The following is a 17,997-nucleotide window of genomic DNA, read 5'->3' on the forward strand; positions in this document are numbered from 1 at the left end:
GTTAGAGCCTCAACAATGTTACCCAACTACACAGAATCTGTTTGTATAAATTAAAGTCACTTTAATGAATATAGGATGAAATAATAACACACTGATGATGACTGAGTGCCCCTGGTGTACAGTACACACATTTAGCTTACGTTTTCATGCTGTCTACAATGTTAATGCAAATAAGAATAACTGCTCAACGTGTTGCAAAATATGATTTTAAGTTTGGTTTTTAATTCACAGAGAGTTCAAGCTTGTTACTTCTTAACTTGAGTTCAGTGTGACAGATTTCCTCCTTATTTCCATCTCCATGCTTTCATTCTTGCACCCTACATGAGTAGTTTTGTGTCCTGCCCTCACATACAGCAGGTCCGTGTCTCATTATATTAAAAATATCTTTTCTATGACATCACATAGAGCCAAGAATAAAAAAATAAAGAAAACTATTTGGAGTCGTCTCCAGCCTGAGCTTCTGGCTCACAGGGATAACTTGTACATACACTGACATCATTAGCGGATTATTAGAGAGGTGCTCATATTAAACATGACCTTAACATTACACTGTTGTTAATCAGCAGGCATATTCAGGATTGAGTTTTTGCAAACTCAAAGTGCTCAGTGGGAAACAGCAGATAGATCAGTGTGTGCATAATGCTGCTGAGGACACGAGCTGAGCAATTTTCTGCTGCAGCACAGCCTTCATCTCCAGGTTCTCCAAGTTGTCTGAGATGGTAGAGAAGAAGTGGCGGGTGTTGTCGCACTCCAGTGGGGTGCAGCTGTTTGGGAAGGCGGCCATAATGGCCTCGTACTGACTGAGGATCTCCAGACTAGAGAGGAACAGAGGCTCACATTGGCCTCCTGGCATCATCACCTGAAGGGAAGACACATTTCACCAGTGAGCCTGTAGTCCTGACTCAGGAAAAGAACACACCGAGAGAACTTTGTAGCAGTCAAATACAATGGCATATAACACATGCTGATCCAAGTGCATTACTAAATTTGAGCAAACATGCTGCTTGGTTATAAGAGGAAAAAATTAGCCAATCAGAGACAGAATGGTTTAAAGAAGTCGTACCTGGACGTGCTGAACATGGCAGAAGAGCTGGCTCAGAACAAAAAGAACTTCCTGGCTTGGAGCAGTCTCCTTCTGTGAATCCTTTGATATCAGAGGAGTGTCTCTGGCTTCTTTGGACTTTGGACATATGAGAGTTGGATTTGAGTCTGTGGTTGCTGGCGTTTTAGGAGGAGTTGAAGCAGAAGCAGTAAAAGCACCAGATGAAGGAAGAGGCAGTTTGGCTCGTAGTGAATTCATCATGTCCCTCACAGCGTGGGCGTATAACCTGCCTACGTGTGCCCAGCCATTCGCCGACAGCCAGTCAGAGCAGCTGGAGCCGCAGAGTAGCTGCAGGACTCGAAGCAGGAGGACTGACAGGCGGAGTTCACATGAAAACTTCCTCAGGTCCAGTAGGGGCAGAAAGTCCACGTACTCCAGAGAGAAAGGCACGTGAAGGCGGCTGGATGTGATCAGCTCACGGAGGCCTCTCAGCAGCCTGCTCCACTGGGAGACGGAGCACCAGGGCAGCATCTGAGTCAGAGCCACTAGCAGGCCTTTGCTGAACATGCTGACGTGGTCAGGTTTGTGCTGGTCCAGAGTGAGACAGGACAGCATGGTGCTCTGCAGAGAGTCAGATATGGAGCAACACTCCATCCAGGCTAAAAGACCTGTGCCCAAACCGTACGAGGGAAGGTCCACACCCAACCATTCCTACAGGACAGACATAGTGTTCAATGCAAACTGAGAGCAAAAACAATCAGCTCTAGAGAAACCACACAAATAACAGTATCACATATTTTTTTTCTCAAAAAGTGAGCCTGTGAGCCAGATTTCAATGTTAAAATGCCCAAATTTACAGCATTAAAAATTTGGTTTACAGCCTGCTACAAAAATGGCTTAAAGGTCTACAGGCTGAGCAGCATCTGCTGATTGAAAGCCTAAAACTTGTACATTACGGTGGCCCGCAGAGGTCAAAGAACACCAGCAAATAGAAAAATCATTAAAAAAATGGAAGTGTTTTTGTGGACATAATAACAGATGGCTGTTTAACAGCTAATAGCAAACATGTACAGTATCTACAGTTTTATATGAATCTTGTGTTATCCTGCATCGTCTTCTCTGACGAGTCCTCTTCTTTTAAGCATGTCTCAGTGTGATCGTGTGCATGTTTTGGTTCTGGTCACTTCTCTAGCCGGTCCATCACATTATTGTGTCCTGATTAACACTTCAGTTGTGGTTTGTGTGCTTTTACGCGTTTTTCTATTTTCTGTTTTTTTTAAAAAAGTTTCAGTTAATTTGACCTTTCAGGGCTTTCGAGTTTTGATTTATCTGATCACAGAACAGTTTGGATCTATCGATCCATTTATGAGCTTTGCCTCAGAGAAGACGGCAGTGTTTCTGGATCATATTCACAAACAGTGATTTCTGGAAGCGTTCCTGATTTCTATGATGGAATCATGGCTGTTTTTTTTTTAATCCATTGCTTTCTGAGGGCCTGTCCTCTGCCACAGAGATTTCTCCAGATGCTTTGAACTTTTTTGAAGTTATGTACCAGAGATGATGAGATACTCAAAATCTTTGCGATTACATTTCTTTGCAGACTGGTATATCTCTGCCCATCTTTTACTTCTGAGAAACACTGCCTCTCAAAGATGCTCTTTGTACTCTGTATTGTTACTGACTTGCTTCCAGTTAACCCAATTAGTTATCAGCCACTTGTTTTAGTAACACTGACTTTTCCAGTCTTTTAAGGCCTTGTCTTAAAGTTCTGCCTCCAAATTGAAAAGGAGATTTTTTTTCTTCTTCTTCTTTTTTTTTTTTTTTTTAAAAAAGGTACATTTTCTCAGTTTAAACATTTGACACGTTGAGTGTTGTACTTTGAATAAAATGAGGGTTTAAGATGTTTGCAAATAAATTCATTCTGTTTTATTTATGTTTTACCCAGACCTGGGTTTGCATTTTCACAGATTGGATGTTGATACTTGACACTGTTCTTCAAAGAAATTCAGGAGTAGGCGGGTTCCGCAGTAGGACATACCTGTTCAGGTAGATCACACACAGCAAGTAGAGAGGAGGGCACTTCATTTTTAAAGTGCTCCCCCCACACAGGGTTCAGCAGGAACTGAACCGTCCAGTCCAGCTCTTCCATCTTGTTGTGGAGCCAGAACAGCGCTCGGGACCAGCTGCTGGGGGCCGCTGCCACCTCCGCACCCACCACCTGCCCCAGAGTGGTCAGCACTGACAACAGCAGCTCCTTCATATCCATGGACCAGATGTGGTGGTCTGGTGGTTGCTCCCAACATCTAGGAGGGATCAGGTGGGTTTAAGTTGAAATCAAATGATGTTAAACGCTATAAAGGTTTAACAGCTCAGAAATAAAAAAGTGGAAAGCTTTACTTATGATACAAACCTGAGAGTCTGGTTGTGTAGCTGGGCCAGCATGTAGAGGAGGGGGAAAGGAGAGCAGTCGAACACCCAGTGAGGAGTGGTGGCTGCTTCCTGCACGTCCACAGACAAAGCAGTCTGAAGAAGCTGGATACTCAGCTCTGCATCCACAGAACAGTGAGCTGGCAGAACCACAGAATAACTATCAGTGACAAATAATTTACTTTACATCCCAATGCATTTATGTGACAGCCTTGGGTTATAGGTAGATTAGCCAAATGTAACTTAAAATGAATCTACAGCTGTGGTCAGAGGTTTCCATCCACTCATGTCAGGTTGATTTGGGTGACTTTTCATGATTTCCTTAACCTGTTTCTTTTCTAGGCTGGAATGCTTGTATAGCATCCATCTGTAATGACTTTAAAAAAAGAAAAAAATAGGGTGCATGTCTGAATGCAAGTTTGAATTTATTTTAGATTTTCTTTGATGCACACAGGGCCAAGATTTAACATACAGGCTCTCATATATACATGCACCTTACTAATATTTGATTAAATGTGCCTTTAACCACACTTTAACCAGATGCTTTTAGTAGTCATCTGCCTTAACTCTGGCTGCTATTTAAACACTCTTATTGGCAGAATTGGTATTTAATTTAAACACATTTCATTTAAATTGGTTGGTCATAGTGCACAACTTTTAAACAGGGTTCAGTTCAGAACTTTAGGAAGGTCATTCCAGATACTTAATGGAGCCAGCTTTCAGCAGCTAGACTCTGTGATCACCAGTTCAAACAACTGTATGTAAGAACAAGTACACTGTAATTGAACCGCTGTTCCAATTTCTGGAAAAGACAAACAGTCAATCTCAGATAAGATGAAAGTGGTTCAGGGACAACCCAGGGACCATCAAGCCTGCCTTTAACTGGAAACTTCTGGAACAGCAGCATCACTGTCCACAGTGAAGAGTTGTTGTTTTTTTTTTTACATCGCCATGGACCAAGAAGGTGCCGATATAGAAGCCCCTGTTCCAAAATCGACATCTTCACACTTAACTGACACTTGCAGCTGCAGAGGCTTTCAAACCTAAGAATGCTGTACCTGCTGTCAAGCATGGTCGTGGTAGCATCATGCTCTGTGGCTCAAATCAACAGTCAGATGGTTGAAACGTGGATAAAGAAGGCTGACGTTACCGTAACCTTCTGGAATTCCCTTCCTAAAGCCCAGACCTCAACTCTAGTGGTCTATGCCTGGAAACCAATAATTTTGAATAACCTATCAATTCTGCCAAGAATTATGCCAGATGCTTATTGGTAACTACTAAAAGTGTCTGATGAAGATGCAACATGCTACGGTACACTTAACCTTTTCATTTAACATTTAGAATTTTGACCCTGTCAGGATCAGTGAAAATAAATTAAAACCTGTGAATCCAATTCTTGTTTGGGTTTTTTCAAAGTCATCACACATGTATGCTGTACAATCATTCCACCCTGGAAATGTTAAAAGCCCAGACGTGATGGAAGCACCACGTTTACCATGACATTCATATCCATGACGAGTGGATCTAAACTTTTGATCACAACTGTAAAATGCTAATAAAATAGCTAATGTAGGTTGTGGTAAACATAAACATGTGATATTCACCTGTAGCTGAGAGGTTAGGCAGGACAAAGGTTTTCACGACTTCCTGAGGTGACAGAACGCTTTCCCTCTTTCCTTCTCCCTCAGCTGAAGTGACGGGCTCCATGAGCAGACCCAGAAACTTGAGGAACTGTTCTTTTTCAGTTGCTAACAGTGACTTGGTCTGGATCATGTCCTGTAAACACTTGCAAAGTAAACTGCACACCACATTTTTCCTCCCTCCATCTCTTCTTCCCCTCTGCTCTCTGAGTCCTGGCAGCTGTTCCAGGATCTTAGCCATTAGAGAGAAAGCTCCTTTGTTGAAAACAGCCGAATGACAGCAGGACCTCAAAGTGGCTTTGGGGTTCTGAAAGGCCACTCTTGCAACTAGAGAGGCTGCCGTAGTCAGATTGCCCTGTGAAGCTCCCACTGAAGCTCCGCCCGCCCCCTGAATGATGCAGTTGAAGGCCATGTTGAGCTCCTGTTCAAACCCATCAGCTAGAGCAGCAGGTACAGAGCACTCGAAGAACCCCCTGCTGGATAATCTCAGCATGGCAGCCAACGCTTTGTTCTGGTCTTCTAATGTGAGTGTGGAGAAAATACCTGAAGTGATTTTCAGCAGTTTGTGACACTGCCTCACATTAGCGCTCTCACTATGGAGTCTGCTCATTAGGGTGGAGGCGAGGCTCATGAGGGTGCTGTGCTGCCGGAATGCCCCCTGGTTTTTTTCCAGGCAGTCGAGCCAGCGATCCGCACGTTCTGCCCATAATGGCTCGCTGGCAAACAACGCTGCAAAGTCCTCACAGTCTTCCAGGTGATGGGTGATGATGACAGCAGCAACCTCTGCGCTCACTTCAGGGCTGCTCTCTGCGGCAGGGAGGGACAGTGACTTCAGCACACCTCTGAGTGTATCATTCTCTCCTTCAAAGTCGTCACTACCAGCTCCGGGTGCTTCCTCTAGAGAAGCCAGGACCCTCTGGATGCTTTGTTCTAGCTGGAAAGCAGAGTAACTAGGGCTGGAGTGGTCACACTGACTGAGAACACCGCTTTGCCAAAACTGTGCAAGCTCTGTGATAATCCTCAGGGCTTCACTCAGCTTCATCTGCCGCAGATTAAACTGAGAAGGTGTGTGAGAAGCACGCAAGTCTTTCAGAGCTTCCTGAATCATTTCAGGACTCAGCTTCTCCATGTTCTCCTCCCTGGCTCGGAGGATTTTACACAAACAGTCCAACTTCTCTTTAGCTGGAAGCGCCACGTTTTGGTCTATCAGGAAGGTTGTGTAAAGAGCATCGAGGGAAATGGATAAGGCCTGAAAGCAGAGGTCAGGTGAGGATATGTGACCTTTCATGTCTTTGAGTGCGTAAAGAAGAATGTGCAGAATATCTGCTGAATTTGGCGTGTCTAACTTTAACCTCTTTGCAGCCTGAGGGGACAGACTGGAGGACTCAGAGGAGAGGCGAGCAAGCTGGCTGGCAAACATCTTCTCTATGCTCTCTTCTTCTCCAACCTCCTCTTCCACTCTGCCTTTCCACAGCTCCCACCAAACCTCCAGAAGGAGTCGGACATCGTCTTCCCCTATGGGATCGCTCCTCACATGTTCCACCAGCCTTTCCAGCTCAGCACAGATTTGAGCGTGAGGAAGATGCAGGAGGAAACTGGCAAAAACACCCGCAGCTGCTGCTGACTTCACCAGCTCCAGCAGGACGACACGGCTGACCTCAGGGAGGCTGTTTTGGAGAGAGAAGAAAGGGTTCTCCCTCCAAGCAAACTCAACGTTCTCCTCAGCCTCTCTGCACAGCAGCTTCAGCCACACAACACAAACCATCCTCTTTTTCCAGCTCTCAGCTGCTGGGTTGGGACAGTCACTGACTTCATCCTGTCTGCAGATTTCTTTGAGTGCTTCCAGGATCACATGTCCCACCCGGCTCCAGTCTGCTTTCTGAATGGTGGACAGAGATGAGGGGGAACACAGCTTATCAGCCAGGAGGAAAGCTCCCTGAAGCACTGTCGAGTCTGAAAGAACAAGAGAAAAGGCATCAAAACTCAAATTTGCCAGAGGAAATGGATTTTTTTCAAAATTTTTAACTGTCCTCTCGGCTCCTTAAATTAGCCTAAAATGGCAAAGCTGCGCAAAAAACAACACAGTTGATCTTAAGACCAAAAAATGCCACTTTGAAAATGGCTTTTGACTGGAGATAAGCTGAAGTTCAACTCTGGTTCATCTTAAGTTGACAGTGGAAGGAACATGGTCTGAAGCCTGAGCTCAGAGAGGTTACTTATATCTCATTATTTTAAATCGTGATCTTGTATATGAACATCCACACTCTGTAGAATAAGGTATTGGTGTCTATTTTTCAGTTCCACACAGAATGAATACAAGCTATATAAATATATATAGAAAAAAATGTCGCTGCTCTGTCATTCTCACACACATACAGCAGAGCGGTTAGAGAACAGCATTACCTCTTAAACTGCTAAAGCTGATACTGTTTAATTTTGTGGGGGTTGATTATGGCGAAAAATCTCTGCACATGCAACATTAACTGTAGCAAAACAGAAATTGTGACTCGTGTTTTCTGTATGGGAACGTGAGGAGTGTAACGGTTACCTTTGTTCATTATTAGTGCCAAAGCTGCAGAGTGGACCTGGATGCTGAGAAGCTAGTTTGCTAATTTTAGTTCCAACTATAAGCTGTACCACAGCTCTAATACTTTACATCAGAGTATAATGAAGTAGAGAGCAAACACGATACTACCTCCCAGCAAAGGTTTCTATCAGAGTGACACAAACTTCGTATAAAGCGCTTCCGCTGTTAGCGTCAGCGTGTGCAACCAGAGAGTATTCATGATCAAGAACTCCCACTCTGTGGATTTCCGGTTTCATAGAGGGCGCTCTAAGCATATGGCAGAATGAATAGAGCTCTATTCAGCCCCAGAATGTCATTTTTGTTGGGTAAACAATTTTGGTTATTGTTTTTTGTTTTGTTTTTAAATATTTTCCTTAATAGTTAATAGATGTAGCTTCATTTTCACATTTTTATGGTTTCCAACATTTCGGTGTAATACAAACAGCACCAAGAGCCGCATAATGCATCGACTACTTTACTTTCAGGCATGAAACACACAGCCGCGGAAAACGTCTGACAGTAACTTCCTGACAGTGATCACCTTCGACCACCACTTTTTTTTTTCCTATTTCGTTTGGTTTCTTATTCAACCTTTTCAAGATGTTGTTGCACTAATGTTGTCTCCCAACGAGAGATTGTAATATGTGCATAAATTTAATTAAAGTACGAAAAAAAACAAAAAAAAAACAAAAACCTTCGACCACCACAAGCAGCGTGTTCTCATATGCATGATAGGTTTTGTTGTGGTTTAACTACGCTCCCAATATCTAAATAACGTATGATGTAGATTATTAGACCTAAAATCGGGCATGGAGAAATAATTATTTGAGTGCTTTCGCTACATTCACAGCTATTATTTGAGGACTTTCAGGCGAACTAAATAGTGAAACGAGATTAACAGGAAGTGACATGACTCTCGTCCATCAGCTCTGGTGCCGGAAAGACTAGTAAGGCTGCTGTCGTCATGCCCTCACAGCGACATCTCAGGGCAAAGTCAATACTACGAGTTTTATATAAAGTCAAAAGCAAAAGCACCTGTTGCAAGCTGTTGACTCCTCATGAACTCCTGTGAACTATTTATTAAACTATGTGGTGCGGTGGTTCACATAGTCACATTACAGCAATCCTGAGTTCGAATCAAATATGGAGTACATTTGCCCCGTGACTCCAAGTACACCGGGTACCGCTCACAGTTTAGAGTCCGTTTGTGTGGTAATGGATAAAGTAAAATATGCACCTACCAGACAGACCTCTGGCCACGTGGCAGCTGGGATAGGCTGCAGCTACAATAATGTTACGTCTAACATTAAAACAGGAACGCTGTAAAAAGAACTAGGACATTGTATCCTGATTTATTTATTTATTTATTATTTGCAATTTCCTAGCATATATTCTCGATTTTATTAACTTTTTTGATTATGATTAATGTTTTTTTAAAGGTTATGTTTTCGAGCTGCTCATCACGCCAGAAATCGCACTCCTTTTTTCTTTTTCCTTTGAAATGAAAGTGAAAGTGTCAAGAGAAACTTTGTGTGGACATCGGACAACAAGGAGTTCGACAGTGGAGAAGAATGAGGGTTTTAATCTTGAGGATTTTTGTTTATTTGTATCTAAGTGCAGGTGAGTTATAGTGCAACACGTTGTCACAGATTAGCTTAGGTCAGTTTGTGCGTGTTAGGTCAACAGTGACTATAGATATTCTAGTCTACCGCATGAATTCCAACGGCTATGCTGTCTGACTGATGTATTCGTGTCATTCAGGTGTGTGGAGTGTCCATCAGATCCAGTGGCTGCCTTGTTACTTCATTGATGAGCGTTTATATTTGAACAAGGACAACCACACTGAGACTCGGGTCATCCCCAGAGAGGCTATACTTCAGTTTGGTCAGAAAGGAGATGCTCCTGTTAACCCAAACGCCATCACTTTCCTGGTCATCAGTGAGTTACTGCAGCCTGCATGAGGAGAAGGCTGAAAAAACAACTACAGTGTGTTAGTGTTTATTTTATTGTCTTCTAGGATCAAAGTTGGATCTGCTGCAGTATGTGGAGGGGGTGGAGGCAGAGCAGCTGAAGTGTGAGCTGCACAGATACAGCACAGAGGGCGGTTACGTCCGCTGGCCTGTCCTCGGTGCCCGGGAGTACAACCACTGGTTTACCTGCATCCTCAGACACAGCAGGGGCCGCTTCACAGTCGCTGGCACCCTTAGACACCCCTCTGACCAGCCTCCCCCAGGGCAGCCAGACTACCACAACTGGTCTGTCATCGCTGACAAAGAGGTACTCACCACCGCAGGTAAACTCACATATGAGGATTCAGTTTTTTTCTTTTGAGCCATACAGACCATCTCCTAGGGGTTTGTTAATTGCCTGCCTGTTGCAGTGGCAGAAGTTCAAGGACAGAGTGCTGAAAAGAAACTGTGTTTGTATCTTGGAGATTAGAGTAGAAATAGAGAGACAGTTATAGTTATATTGACTTGGAATGGTGGATGGCCAAATAATTGTCATGTCATAGATACAGGAAGTGGTTGTCACCTGTTTGAGTAAAGGACACTTGTGTTGTTTGTCACACTTTTTCCACAGTCGCCATGGTCATCAAAACACAGACTCCCTCAGTTAAAGCACGCCTGAAGTCCCAGCAAAAGCTCCACTGCCAGTTTGATGTTGACCACAAGGGTGCAAAGGTCACTGTAGAGTGGCATAGGCACCGCCCTGGTGAGAGGACCAAGCTCTTCAGTTACAACAGGCACACAGGACAGACTGAGGGGAGCGGTGTCGGACTACGTGCCCTTGCGGCTGGAGATGCCTCTTACACCCTCGCCTCCACCACAATGATCAGTGAAGGGACCTACATTTGTTCAGTGTCCGTGTATCCACTGTTCACCAAGGTGGATATATATCTGCAGATTGAAGGTACATAGGATTGGATCATTCCCTAAATGTCTATACTACCAGTCAAAAGTTTGGACACACCTTCTCATTTAATGGTTTTTGTTTATTTTCATGACTATTTACATTGTAGATTCTCACTGAAGGAATCAAAACTATGAATGAACACATATAGAATTATGCAGTAAACAAAAAAGCGTGAAATAACTCAAAACATTTTATATACTTTAGATTCTTTAAAATAGCCACCCTTTGCTTTGATTACTGCTTTGCACACTCATGGCATTCTCTCCATAAGCTTCATGAGGCAGTCACCTGAAATGGTTTTCCAACAGTCTTGAAGGAATTTCCAGAGATGCTGAGCACTCCTTGGCCCTTTTGCCTTCACTCTGTGGTCCATCTCATCCCAACCCAGCTCAGTTGGGTTTAGGTCAGGTGACTGTGGAGGCCAGGCCATCAGGCACAGCACTCCTCACTCTCCTTCTCAGTCAAATAGCCCTTACACAGCCTGGAGGTGTGTTTGGTGTCATTGTCCTGTTGAAAAATAAATGATGGTCCAACTAATAGAAAACCGGATGGGATGGCATGTTGCTACAGGATGCTGTGGGAGCCATGCTGGTTCAGTGTGCCTTCCATTTTGAATAAATCCCCAACATGTCACCAGCAAAGCACCCCCACACCATCACACCTCCTCGCCTGCTTTTCCTTAGTGGTGCTTTCTTAGCAGCTATTTGACCACAAAGGCCTCATTCTCACAGTCTTCACTGAACAGTTCATGTAGAGATGTCTGCTACTGGAAAATCTGTGTGGCATTTATCTGGGCTCTAATCTGAGGTGCTGTTAGCTTGTGATTTCTGAGGCTGGTGACTCAGATGAATTTATCCTTAGCAGCAGAGGTGACTCTTCGTCTTCCTTTTGTGGGGCAGTCCTCATGTGAGCCAGTTTCATCGTAGTGCTTGATGGTTTTTGGGACTGCACTTGGGGATACATTCAAAATTTTAGCAGTTTTCCAGACTGACTGATCTTCAGTTGTTAAAGTAATGATTGACTGTTGTGCTTGCCATAAGAAGCTGTGTCCAAACCTTTGACTGGTACTGTATATGTTGTCAGTACAAACAATGAGAGTAAGAAACCTATTTTTAAATAGCTCTTTATAGCATTTTATTACTTTGACCTTCAGATCAATCTATTGACCTTGAAGGAAATGTAAGAGGTCAAATGTGACATGATATTTGAAATCTTTATATGGTACTTTTTATATGTTGTCAATATACAGCACCCTTTTAAGAATCTCAGTTTTAATGAACTGTTAAATCCATTTGTTGGATTGTTACTCCACTACACTCCACTAAGTGTGGTCAGAAACTTTTTTTTAAAAAATTATTCTGTTAAGTGTGTAACCTGAAATGCATCTTACCAAATTTGACTTCCTAGAATTCTGGAACTCAGACCAAATCTCAACTTTTAAATGTCACCAGTTTTGACCTGAAAGAATATTAAATTAAAACGAGTGAATTAAATAAAACAGCCCAGTTACTATAATAAATGTCTGCTGTTAGGTATTGAAATTACTATTATTATTTATTTTTCTCTCTCCTTTCCTCAGAGTCTCCCCATGTCTCCCTCAATGTTGCAACCACCCTGTTATTGCAGGAGGGCAAGGACTTGATGGTTAAGTGTGAGGCAAATGGCTACTACCCTCGGGATGTGGAGATAATTTGGTACGAGGAGGATCCAGGCACTCCACATCCCAAGCCACTAAACCATAGTGTTCTGTTCAGCCACAAAGTAAATGGGGACATGACCTTCTTGCTGTCAGGTGTCTTCTACCTCCAGGCTGCGCTCAGGGACTCTGGGAAAAAGTTCACATGCAGCGTCTCCCATCAGTCCCTGAAAGTGCCCATAACAAAAAGTTTCACCCTGATTGTGGAAGGTGAGTGTCAGTATAAGATAAGATAAGATAAGATAACCTTTATTAGTCCCACACGTGGGAAATTTGTTTTGTCACAGCAGGAAGTGGACAGTGCAAAAGTTATGAGTATAGTATAGTACTAGGAGCTAGCAGCTGGGAGGAGCAGAGCCTGATGTGTGTTCTGTTTCAGAGCCAACAAACTGGATTTTGTACCTCGTTGTGGGCTCTGTTGTGATCCTGCTGTTGTATGTGAAGCGGCGCTACCTGCACTCAGGTGAGTGATACAGAATTCCAGCTAAATCACACCTGAGGAGCACGTGCTTGCTGTTTGGGATCAACTGACATATAAAGCATGTTCAACCCCAATTTTAAAAAAGTTGCAAAGTTGTGTGTAAAATGTAAAGAAAATAATATAAATAACATATATTAGAGAAAATGATATTTATTCTACAGAAAATAGTTATTAATATAGATAAATAAACAGAATCGATGATTTGGAATTTAAAAGAAAATGGAAAACATGTAAAAAGACTAAAGTGACAAAATTTACGGAGAAAAATACTAGACTATTGAATTTGATGACAGCAACATATCAGAAAAAAATGTTGGTGCTGGGCAGGAAAAGTCTGCAGTACTGAAAAAAAGCGGGAGAAACATTTTTGGAGTCAGTAACATGACTGGGTATAAAAAGAGCATCTCAGAGGGGCAGAGCTTCCCAGAAGTGTCTAAGAATTGTTTGACAATTTCAGAATAATGTTCCATAAAATTGCAAACTTTAAACATGTCATAGTTTCCTGTACATAATATCATCAAAAGGTTCAGAGAATGTGTCTAAGGGACAAGGTCAATTTCTTTTTTAAATAGTTGCATTGAAGCATTAAATTTGATAGTTAATCAAATAATATGCCACCTGGCAAATGAAAGGCAACAGACGATAGACAAGGCAGAATATCCAATCAGAATTGGGCCATGCTTTAAAAACAGGGATTCTGTCATGGAAATCAATGCAAAGCTCACGAACGCCTCTACAAGTGAGTGTCTGTGAATACAGGTCACATCCACAAATGCAGGTTGAAGCTCTGTCACACAAAGAAGAATCTAAATATGAACTTCTGTTAACCCAGAGCTTCCCAAAGTGTGGGGCCCGCCTCCTAGAGGGGAGCGCGGAGCCATTGCAAGGGGGGGAAATATGAAATATGAAAAGGGGAAAATAAAACCCAAAACACTTGGAAACTGCTAGCACAGGGCGCCCACACAAACGCAAAGCAGGAGATGAAGCATCGCATTGCTGAATATATTTCCAAACCAACTTCATTCTAAGCCAAAGACTTACCCGTGTAGGTGTGGACGTATCGTAAAGGAGTTAGTCGTTTATTTTATTACTACCTGTAATTTATTGCAGATTACTTTTATTTGCTTAATTGTTTACTAAATGTTTGAGGTGTGAAATAAACCGCAATGGAACAAAATATGGGTGTGTGTGGTTGGAGGATGGCGGGGATGGGAGGGCAACATTTGTCTTGTAAAACAAAGGGGGGCCTAGCAAAAAAAGTTTGGGAACCACTGTGTTAACCAAAGCTTATGAAAAATGGACTGAAGCTAAAGGAAAAAAGATGTTCTGTGGTCAGATGAATCAAAATGAGAAAGTCATGAACCAAGGTTCACACTCAGTAGGGACCTAAAGGCAGACTTGATACAAAATTCACAGGAACTATGTACAGATTTATTTCTTTAACATAAATGATCAGGAACAACCAGGGGAACGAGAATATAACTCAAGTCGAGGAAACCGGGAACTGAAATGCCCTGAGAATCCGTGATGGGGACTGTGGGAAGCTGCAACAGAAAGGGAACAATTACTTGTGTGCAGGAAAACAGAGAGTTAAAACTAAACCAGATTAAGAATGCTGTGGGTTACAATCAGAGTCAATATTCAATACTTGAATAAACACAGAGGTTAAGAGAGCCAAGTTAACTAAGAGTGAATAAAGGACTGGCGTGGAGCAGCCATCCACGGTAAGTGAAATAGTTTTGGAGTAATTGCCAGGGATGGAAAACAGGTGCAATACTGATGGCCCAACCCAAGGGCATGGCCACCGAGGCAACCTGAACGCTCCCCGGCTAGTGTTCCCATTGACCATGACAGAGAAATTCTTTTTGGAAAAAACAAGTTCCCAGACTTGTTATCAGGGAAGTTCAAAAGCCTGCATCTCTGATAGATTAGAGGTGCATTAGTGTTTATGGAGTTGCCACCTTCCAGGCAGTTCTGGGACTACAGGTGCAGCAGGTGGTGCTTTTCTATTTGTGCTCTATCCTTTTATCTTTGATATTTTCTCCTATTTTCTCCCACTTGCTTTTTTTTTCTCCTGCCTGTTAGCTTAGAAATGGTCATATTACACTGTAATAACTGAAATAACACTAATAGAAATGAATACATAAACGAATACAGAAACACACAAAATGGAGGAGCATATAGAGATTTTATGGCGCTCATCTTGGAAAAGCGAAATATGTTTGGCACAACATGGGAGTCAGCTAATAATTCGGATTACAAAAGCTGCGAGGCAGGACAGGTTTAATGGGGGGAAAAGTTGTTTTTCTGATCTAGTTCCCTTCTGGGTTTTTAGTCTATTTTGTATCCATTTAGTTTGTTATGTGTTCCTGCCTCTGTTGTGTTCTTGTATCAGACCTAATCTCATTTCGGTATTGTGGCACTTGCTCCTTGTAGTTTACTGATAATTGTGTAGTGTTTCTAGTTTGAGGCCTTAGTTTTACTTCTCTGGGCTCTGTTCTGGGTTATTAGGTTGTGTTCCTTTCCTCTTTGTAATTCCATGTTTAGGTACTTCATGTTGTATGTTAGGCGTTGTTTGTCTCCTGTGCTTGTGTATGGTTTAAAGCCTGTGGTGTCATCATTCCTGATTTTTTTATTTTTTTTTCCTTTATGTCCCAGCCTTATCAGTTCACTCCCGAATCCTGATTTCTGCATTTGGGTTTGATACACTCAATACACAGCTCTACACCATAGAGTTACTGCCATCAAATTCCGTCCACCCATTCTCTTACATTTATCCTTATCAGGGTTGCAGGGTATCTGGAGCCTATCCTCAGTCCAAAGACATACAGTTATTGGGGTTGAGTTAAGTGGTAATTCTAAATTACCCATGAAAGGTTGTATGTCTCTCTGTGTTAGCCCTGTGACAGACAGGCAGCCTGTCCGGGGTGTACCCCGCCTCTCACCTTGCAGTAGGTGTGACAGACTCCAGCCCCCTGGGACCCTCACAATAAATAAGCCATTAAAATCAAAATGAATTATTTGTGTTTCTTTAAATTTTCCATTTTATCAGTTTTAACATTTGATATGTTTTCAATGTTTGTGAATAAGATATGGGATCATGAGATGTGTAAAGCATTATATTCTGCTTTTATTCAGATTTCATACACTGTCCCAGCTCTTTTGGGACTTGTTGTATCACATGTGAGATGCTGAAGTTCTTTAAAGTAATTATTGTTTTTTTTCCCTCCACAGTGTGGAGAAAGTTGGTGCAGGTAAGGTGATATAAAAACAAAAAACAAAAAAGAGAATGGCAAGCACCTTGAGATGACTGTTGTTTTGGTGTTGTACAAATAAAATGGAATTGAATTGAAAGGAAGAAAGGAAGAGGTTGTGGCCACAGACTGAATAAGAGAGGTGAACTGCTAAACGAGTCTTCCTTCAGAGTCTTCACAGATACATCGACGGACTGAGGGCTGGTGAACTCCTGCATTCCATGTGTGACAGTGAGGCAGTGCATTACAACTCTGCTTAAAATGATGGGTTACCAGCTAGTGAACTGGTTGACTTGAACAAGTGTTGTATTTTATTTTATTTTTCTTTGTTAAAATTCATGGTAAACATTACAGTTTTGTTTGGGTCATTAAATTTCAGGGCTTTTTAAGAGAGGCCCTTTTTTTAGTTTGCAAAAGGGCAAAAGTTTGATGGCTTCTTTTTTATCAGGTATGAAGAGTTCGTCATGTTTTATTAATTTAGATATCAGTGATTGAGACATCCAATGTAAGTCAATCACAAGTCTGTTGGCAAATAGTTTTCTGAAGTACTAACAAATAAGTAGTTACTTTTTATTACAGTTTATGCTCCACAGATTACTCTTTTGGATTCAGGATGTTATCCTGTATACTCAGGACTCTTTCAAAGATTATGTGAATCAGAGCTGAAAACTGAGGATCTGAATTCAGTGATCCTGATGATGGCTTCAAAGAAATATACAGGGACATACCAGCTCACAGCTATTTTAGAACAGATGGTCAGTTGTAATAACACTGGACTGATGTCAGATTGTACTGATGGAAGCCTATTTAATTCAAGAGCATGGATATATTGTATTCTTATATTTTTGTAGTGCATTTGATGATGTCAGACATCTTTTTCAAATGAAAACTTTGCACTACTTTGGATTTGGAAAGAAGCTTGAACACGCAATCCATAAACTCCAAATTCAGTTGCATTTATACCAAATGCATCAACATTTTTAACCACATTTATTTTCTTTGTATAACAAAATTTGTTTACTAAATTAAAATTGCATTATCTATATCTTAAATCACTTTGAGACATTGGAAAAGAGAATGCTGCATAGGTTAAACTGGACAAACCATCCTTCTGAGATGAGATAAAAACTTATCCCACTGCCTTCAAGATGGATGGATAAAGAAGACATTGTGTACTCCGAGACTTCTCCTGGACTCAGACAGCTCTGCATAGCAGCAATTGACTTTTGTGATGATAAATGTACAAAAGGTTTTTAGAAGCATTCAGTTGCATTCAGTTTTATTTTGAAGGAATTTTAGGCTGAGGAGGTTCATGTAACAAGGAGTAAGCATATTTCACTTCCTCTTCCTCCCAAAGGGAAAGAAGAGAAATTCAAAATTGTAAATGAATTTACCAACAAAATAATCATTCAGGCTTTAGTTGGTTTTACTTGGATATGACCACCTGAGTATTCTGTGAAGATGATATAGAAAGTGTGGATTGTCTGCTTTTTCCACACTGGCTTTCTGGAATCACAGGAGGAGTTGGTTACAGTCCAACAGGATTCAATAAAACAGTATGGAATATGTTTTGGGGCTTTGGTATCAGGACTCTTTTTTTCTTTAGGAACTTTTTTTTAATGCTTATGCTTTTTTCATGTTAATTAATATTTTTAATATTTATTGTATTTGATATGTATCTTGATATGTCTCCTAAACACTCAGCCTTTGTATAATTTATTTTTGTTTGGTGGATAAGCGCCTCATCTGTTCGTATTGCTATTGTTCATTAATAAAATTGGGTGGAAAAGTTCTCTTGTACGACGTGTGTTGAATTTCAGGACTTCTCTCTATTGATCTGGTATTTTCATGCGGTCAGTTTTCACAGCGACACTTCAGGACAACAAAGGTACTGCAAGTTTAATACAGTTAAAAAACAAAAAAGACACCCCCCACCAAAAAAAAAACAAAAGACAAAAACAAAACTATTCGCCGTGAA

General features: G+C 41.7%; 2 protein-coding genes across 2 annotated transcripts; one reads left to right on the forward strand and one right to left on the reverse strand.

Moving 5' to 3' along the window:
- Positions 1-202: 202 nt before the first annotated feature.
- On the reverse strand, positions 203-7,883 carry gemin4 (gem (nuclear organelle) associated protein 4). Its single transcript, XM_004574566.3, has 6 exons — positions 7,658-7,883; positions 5,074-7,062; positions 3,453-3,609; positions 3,081-3,345; positions 1,064-1,753; positions 203-859 (listed from the first exon to the last, which is right to left on the reverse strand). The coding sequence occupies exons 1-6, from the start codon at positions 7,665-7,667 to the stop codon at positions 626-628; spliced, it is 3,345 nt and encodes a 1,114-aa protein (XP_004574623.2). The 5' UTR covers positions 7,668-7,883; the 3' UTR covers positions 203-625.
- A 1,024-nt stretch (positions 7,884-8,907) lies between these two features.
- LOC101473702 (tapasin-related protein) lies at positions 8,908-17,811 on the forward strand. Its single transcript, XM_004574565.5, has 7 exons — positions 8,908-9,295; positions 9,437-9,613; positions 9,693-9,968; positions 10,256-10,585; positions 12,168-12,494; positions 12,664-12,747; positions 16,000-17,811. Exons 1-7 carry the CDS (start codon positions 9,247-9,249, stop codon positions 16,026-16,028), a joined length of 1,272 nt encoding a protein of 423 aa, XP_004574622.2. The 5' UTR covers positions 8,908-9,246; the 3' UTR covers positions 16,029-17,811.
- The last annotated feature ends 186 nt before the right edge of the window (positions 17,812-17,997 follow it).

Source organism: Maylandia zebra, linkage group LG14 (assembly GCF_041146795.1).
Source record: "Maylandia zebra isolate NMK-2024a linkage group LG14, Mzebra_GT3a, whole genome shotgun sequence".
In the NCBI taxonomy this organism is placed as follows: Eukaryota; Metazoa; Chordata; class Actinopteri; order Cichliformes; family Cichlidae; genus Maylandia; species Maylandia zebra.